At 42.4% G+C, this 6846-nt stretch overlaps 1 protein-coding gene across 2 annotated transcripts in view; it reads left to right on the top strand.

Moving 5' to 3' along the window:
• The window catches only part of NF2 (neurofibromin 2), a 60751-nt gene that overhangs the window by 22064 nt on the left and 31841 nt on the right, over window positions 1–6846 (top strand). For both annotated transcript variants that reach the window (XM_019506722.1, XM_019506723.1), the window contains exons 2-4: window positions 1724–1849; window positions 3077–3199; window positions 5630–5713. In XM_019506722.1, the coding sequence (XP_019362267.1) occupies window positions 1838–1849; window positions 3077–3199; window positions 5630–5713 (219 nt within the window). In that variant the 5' untranslated portion in view covers window positions 1724–1837. The remainder of the gene's footprint in view (window positions 1–1723; window positions 1850–3076; window positions 3200–5629; window positions 5714–6846) is intronic.

The raw sequence follows: 6846 nt of genomic DNA on the forward strand, positions 1-6846 counted from the left end.
TCCATTTGAAATGCTTTCTTCCCTGTCTCTTTGGATGATGGATAAACGTTTGTGCGCACACACTCATTTGTCCTTTAAAACAATAGGCTTAAAGTTTGCCGTAAAAAAAAGCTGATGTTGCTTTACAGAAACCAATTTAGTCCTAGTTAGGAAATAACCCCTTGCTAAAAATGTTGGCCTCCTGGATCTGTGTCCTAATGTACCAAGTTGTATCCCACTTGAAGAAAAGGGAGGGTATTTGAATGTTTGAAGGTAAAGTTTTATGATGGCAGCACTGGAAAACCAGTTCTTTCTGGTGTCTTTTCAACTTCAAGGTCTTGATTGTATCTTATGTGAATCACAAAGTAGCTCTGCCAGGTCACGCAGGAGTTGTGTGCATCTGAGTGCTTGTCTCCTGTTCTTTGGGACATTTCAGTAGAGTTTGTGCCTGTGTTAAGAAGAGAGCCATTGTGTCTGATGCAGAACACTAGCTGAGTAATGGGCCTGGGCTATTCCTTGATTGCTTTACCCACAAGGTGGCAGTGTGTGACAGCAGCAGCAGAGCTGGTGTCCGTGAAGAACAGTCTGTGCCATGTGTGGCATTAATATTGATGCTGTCCAGGTGGTACCAAGATTGGGGAACAGTGACAAGAAGACGTGCTGATATCCTTTTGCCTTAGGGCTTTAGAATAATGGCCATATGTCCCTATCCAGTAGTCTTTCTTTTTGTGCAGATGGAAGACCAAAGTGGCTTTGGCATATTAGAATTTCCTGTTTTATCTCCCTCTTCACCTTCCTGTTCCCACCACCTTCAATTTGTAAAAATAAGACTCTGACAACAAGACGGAAGCAGCTGGGGAGTTGTATGAAGGACGTGGCTTTTGGGTTGGAGCAGTTTTATTGATTCCAGAGGTTACTTTTGTTAACAAATGTTTCCAGTGTAAATTGTAGTTCTGTTCTTTATAAAATTGGCCTTTTGTTACTTATCCCGTCTCCCCTTGTGAGTTCAGGTTCAGAGCAGCTGGCTCTAATAATAAAAATGGATTTTGTTGCTGTTATTCCTGTTTAACCCTACGTTGCCACAGTCTCTGGGCATATAAGATAGATGCTACCTATCAGAATTTTTAAAAAGTCCCAGCTGTACCACCCATATCTGCAGTGTGTCACCTGTGAAATCTGTTCTAGGTCTTTGAGTGAGGTGTGGGAATAACTGAGACAAGATTAGAAGACACTTGGGGCTGTCAAGGGGCAATGCAGAGTAGGATTTGCCTGCTTGAATTGTGACTGTTCATAGTGATGCATGAGTCAAAAAGAATCCAGAGCATGTTTCAGATCCTAGGATGAGGCTTAGTGCATTGCCAGACAACATCTCCTTAATTTTGAATTGAGATGTGTCAAAATCTGACCCCAAGATGTCATACTTTACTGTCACTTTTGAGAGGAGAACCACATTTCATTCTACCAAAGAGTGGAGTTGGCAATCTGCAGGTGGCATGATTTTGGAGGATTTAAAGTAGAATGTGATCTCTTACCTTGTTACATTCCCACCTTTTCCACATTCCCACCTTTTCCACATTCCCAGTGATAGTGTGTGTATGTTGGGGTGGTAGGGAGGTGGGAGAGGGCAGTGCAAATACATATTCAGGAGAAAGTAAATTTGATTTGGATCAATGGAGAAGGGGAGGGGAGAAGGGAACTCAGATTTTTTTTAAATACAATTTGCTGTTTGCTTTTTCTATTGCAGGTGAAGTGGAAAGGGAAGGATTTGTTTGATTTAGTATGCAGGACACTAGGACTCCGAGAAACCTGGTTCTTTGGACTACAGTACACAATCAAGGATACTGTGGCATGGCTCAAAATGGACAAGAAGGTTGGAAAATAGTTTTCCACTGAAGGGTTATGTGTTCTGGGGAGAAAAGATATACTTCCTCCATGTTGTGTATGCATGAAGGTGTATTAGTAAGAAGTCTGAGAGGGCAATGAGAGCAGAAATCTGTTTGGCTTGATATATAGAGACAGCAGTCAAAAAATCTAACTACAATATACCTGTTCTCACCAACACTCCCTGTACTGGAAGGCTTTTTACACTATCCCTGAACCACAAACAACCTTGGACTATGCATGCAAGATCCCTTCTACCCTATTAAAGTGGTGCTTGAGCTGTTTCATCTCAGGGTCCATGGCTCTCCTTGATTGTTATATATGTTTGATCTAATAATCTTTTTAAAAAGCTTTCCATGGGCATATAAAGGACAGACACTAGAGACTACAGTTTGTCTAAATGTTTTTGGTCATACTGTGCAGATAGTGGAAAAGGGAAGGTTTACTTATACCTTCTTTCTGCTATCTGTTTCCTAGTGGTAGAGAATTTGTAAAAAGCTAGGAAGCTAAGAAAATAGCAAGCATATAAAGCAGAGCAATTAAGGAAAGGAACATTTCCCAACAGTGAACCTTTAGGCTCTCAAATGTTCTCCTCAAGGAAGTGATGATGAATGTCTTATTCTAAAAGGGGAAAAAACAGTAGAAAACCCACAATAACAAATAAGTGTGTATAGTCTCTCCTGGGAGACTTGAATATTTCTTCTTTGGTTTTTGTGATTTTTGTCTTGAGCATTATTGAAGCTAGATATGGTTGTGCTGCTTTTTCTAAACCAAGGATTCAATCCAGTGTTCTGCAGACCGAAATTAGGTAGTGAGGAGCAGTTGTAATGTTTGGGGGGAGGAAGTGGCCCCTCTAATTTTGCTAGCTGTCAATGCAGCTGGAAACTGCAAATTTTGAAGGGTAACTTAAGTGTTTTCACGGAGGTCAATAAATTAGAGAAGAAAAATTAACCCTCTGCATCAGGGAAATAAATACCACCCTGCTACAGTGATGCATGTTTTTCTGCCATTTTTTCTTTCCTTAAATATCTGAAAGTAGCAAACTTCTCACAGACTTATGGGGCAGTACCTCCTGGTCTTCCTAGAGTTGTTCACACCATGGAGGGGAATAGAAGAGGAGTGAGGGGAGGTAGAAATTTACAACATCTAAGTCTTCACTTCAAGAGATTGTGGTTGGGGGCTTGACTAAGTAACCAAACCGTGCATAATTCTACAGGTCCTTGATCACGATGTTCCGACGGAAGAGCCAGTCACTTTTCACTTCCTAGCCAAATTTTACCCTGAGAATGCTGAGGAGGAGCTGGTTCAGGAGATCACACAACACTTGTTTTTTCTGCAGGTAGGTACCTCATTGGTCAGCCCTTGGAAAGAACACAATGCTGGTGAACCAGAAAGTTTTCAGTATGTTTGAATGCACCCAGATCTGGCAGCTCAATTCTAAACCCAGTAATTTCGATACAGACAGGATGATGTGAAAATAAAAACACTTATGTAAATGAAGCACTGTTCAACATAATCTGTGAAATCATGGCATCTTTTCCTTGGAGTTAACATGTGACTAGCAGTATTAATAGGTCAGCTCCAAGGGGCTGCCTCTGTGAGAAGTGGACACCTTCATGAACCAGGCCCTGAAAGACTGGACTCCACACAGCTGCATAAAGGGTGAATCATTTGATCAGAAGGTACAGACTCTGTGCGTGTATATATACTGTTTTTGTTACATATGACAAGAACGGTTTCCTAAAGAAAAGCAGAATGTGTCCAGCATTTCCTGTGTTCAGGGTATACTGCTAAACTAATTTTGTCACCACATAGTTTCCGAATAATTGGAACAGGTGAAGATCCCCAAAGCACAGCTGGGTCAGAAGCCAGGAGTTCTCTACCCTGCTGACTCTGCTAAGGCCTACTCTGCACTGCAGCATTTTGCCAAGAGAACTCCACTTGTGCCAAGAGCACTCCCAAAATCTTTTGCCTGGTGGCAAAGCCCTCCTTTCTGCTGGCAGAGTTAAATCCCTTCTGCTAAGTAGAATAAGGCTTTAGCTGTTGTCTGGCAATCAGGAGAAGGCAAAGGTAGATATTCTTGTGCTGTCTAACTGCCCAAGTTCCTTTGGTAGCTGGTGCTTCTGGTTGCTGCTACAGCATGGTGCATTCAAAGTGCTCTAGAGAAAGTATACAATACTACTCTGGGAAGGCAGGAACAGCACTATGCTTCTGATAATGGAGGTACTTTAATCAAAAGTCCTATTTTTCAGGCAAGTTTGACTTTTTGAAATGGCTACCTCTTATGCTACAGCATTCCTGATTATCAGCCCTTAAGAAAACTTGTGCATGTGAAAAAAGTAACTAGGAAAATTTCAGGTTATCACATAGCTACAATAGGATTTCTGGGTTCTGATTATGGATTTCTGAGCTTCAGGAGCCTTTGTGTTGGATCTGCTGGTGCCTCAAGTTAATAGGTAGCCAAATATTTTGATCTGTTACCCCAGAATTGAGGCAAGACAGGTCAGGGAACACTTTTGCAAATGTAAGCTTTACTCTCTATTTGCAGCTTTTTGTCCTGTAAAATAGGTTTGAAAACTCCTTCATTGAGTTGTTCTAAGGCTTACTTAAATATTCATAATTTACTCTCTATTATCCAGCGTAAAGGTATTGCATCAGGACAAAGTATTGTTAATTGTTATGCCTATTTTGTACAAATATGCCTCATGTTGGTTATTTTTAAATGTCAAGCTTATCATGGGTTTAGTCCTTGATGAGAGAAATTGCCTTTGATGTGTTTGAAGCTGTCTGGTTTAGAAATAACAAAGTTAGAGTAGCTGAAAACTTCATTGTGCAAGTACAATGTGGGACTTTCCACTGGGATTTTTAATAACACATTGGGAAGATGGTACTCTAGCTGTTTATTTCAGACAGAGGCATGCATCAGTCCAGCTTATTTACCAGCTTATATTAATTTAGGAAAGTATTCTCAGTGATGGAATAGTAAAGCATTTTGAAGATGCAAAACATGCTGCAAGTGCAAAGTGATGTTACCGTACCTTTGTGACAATCAATTTAAACCTCACATGGAAATAAAATGCACTTGTTATATTCAGAAAATCAGGCATTTAAAACAAAAAGTCAAATATGGCAAATTTAATTTTTAAATGCATATAAGTCGGGAAGTAATGGTTCTCAGGGCCTGTAACTTTTGTCCCTCTTGGAAATGTATGCAAGTGTTGTATGTGCCATTCAAACATTTTCTCTTGAGGTTATGTATAGCTTTCATTGTGGTCAGTGGGATTTGAATGTATTTAGTATCTAACCTGACTGGGTGCAGAATCAGTACAATTAGTTCTGTATGTAATGCGTGTAATGAATATAGTTCTGTACAACCATGTAATGTTATGGTATGTGCGTCAATGAGAGGGTGTAAAGCAAGAGAGAACATGTGAGAGAGATGAATTTTAACTCTTAACTTTGGTTGTAACAGGTTTTTTCCTCCTCTTGAAGATGTAGAGAAATCTTACGTCTAATGTTGGGGTACAGTGTTTTACATATGCAGAGAAAGTTTTGAATCCCTCTGAAACAGCTGGCCTATGAGAACCTGACTCCTTTCTCTCCAGAACACCAGTCTGCATTGGTCAGAATTGTGCCTTGTGTCAGGAAAATTGGTTAACTGGTTTGTTGGCAGCTCTAGTTGAAACAAACTAGAGCCATCTGCTGTTACGGTCGCCCCTTGCACAGCTCCACTAACTCAGCATTATGTCTCCTTTGTTGTTTTATTTAGGTAAAGAAGCAGATTTTGGATGAGAAGATCTACTGTCCTCCTGAGGCATCTGTTCTTCTGGCCTCCTATGCTGTCCAAGCCAAGGTAGGCACAGAGGAATGATGGGAATTTTTCATCAGGTCACTGGTGTTGCAGGGATTTAGTTTTGTTTCCTCATGCCACTTGAAGTGCCAGCTGCTTAGGGATACTTTAGTTTGCAGGGGAAATAGTAGTGCTTTAGGTGCTTGTAGACTTAAGTGAATGGCAGAAACTGCTCCAGTATTGTTGCCTTCAGTCCACAGGATAGATCCTGTATTCCCATATCGGTACTCTTTCAGTGCCCATTCTAACTGGTGTTGTGATTGGCGATAAGTCTCTACCCCTCACCTCTCTTTGTCAGGAACACTTTCAAGCCTATCACTGCTCTTGCTCCTGTTCACCTGCTTCTGTTATCCTACTGGACACAGCAAAGCTAGGTTACTTTGGAATTAAGTAATTCTTCTACTGATATTATAGAAGACCTGCTGTCTTTCTGGTGTTACTGTTTTATCTTCAGAGCTACAGTTTAATTATGTCAGTATTGGAGGTGCACTGATACATCGATCCATATCATATCGGCACCAATAAAAGGAAAATTGACGTTATCGGCATTCGGCTTTTTTGGCTATTGTGGCTGATAATGTTGCCGATAAATGCCATGTGCACGCGTGCAGCCACAGCATGCACATGGCAATCTGACAGCATGGAGAGCAGCATCCAGCTAGTAAATGTATTGGAGGGAAGAGGTGGAGGGGAGGGAAGGGGCATGGGGTGGGGGGCAGATCAAGGCTCCTATGGTGAGGAGCGGGGCAGGGCAGGGCTCAGAACTGAGCTGCAAGTGACTCATCCAGGGGGCAAAGGGAGTGGGGTGGCTCCTTCCATTGTGCACACCCCCAGTGGAGGCATGGTGGGGGGTGTGCTCCTCAGATCTGCACGGGATGAGGGTGGGCTGCCGCTGAGGGCTGCACTCTGGATGGGCAGTAGTGGCACTGGGAATGGGGCTATGGTGCGGGGAGGCTACAGCCACCCCAGAATTCTCCACAGTACTTCCAAAATGCCCCCTTCCCTCCCCCCCAAGTGCCACTGGCAGCCACCCCAAGCACAGCCCCAGCACAACCTTCTGCTGGAAAGAGCCCAGTGCTGCCCCAGCCTGCCCTCTCCCCATACACAGATCTGGGGGGCACATGTGCCCCATGGTT

The sequence above is a fragment of the Gavialis gangeticus genome, unplaced genomic scaffold (genome assembly GCF_001723915.1).
Source record: "Gavialis gangeticus isolate Ggan-Ray unplaced genomic scaffold, GavGan_comp1, whole genome shotgun sequence".
NCBI classification, from domain to species: Eukaryota; Metazoa; Chordata; order Crocodylia; family Gavialidae; genus Gavialis; species Gavialis gangeticus.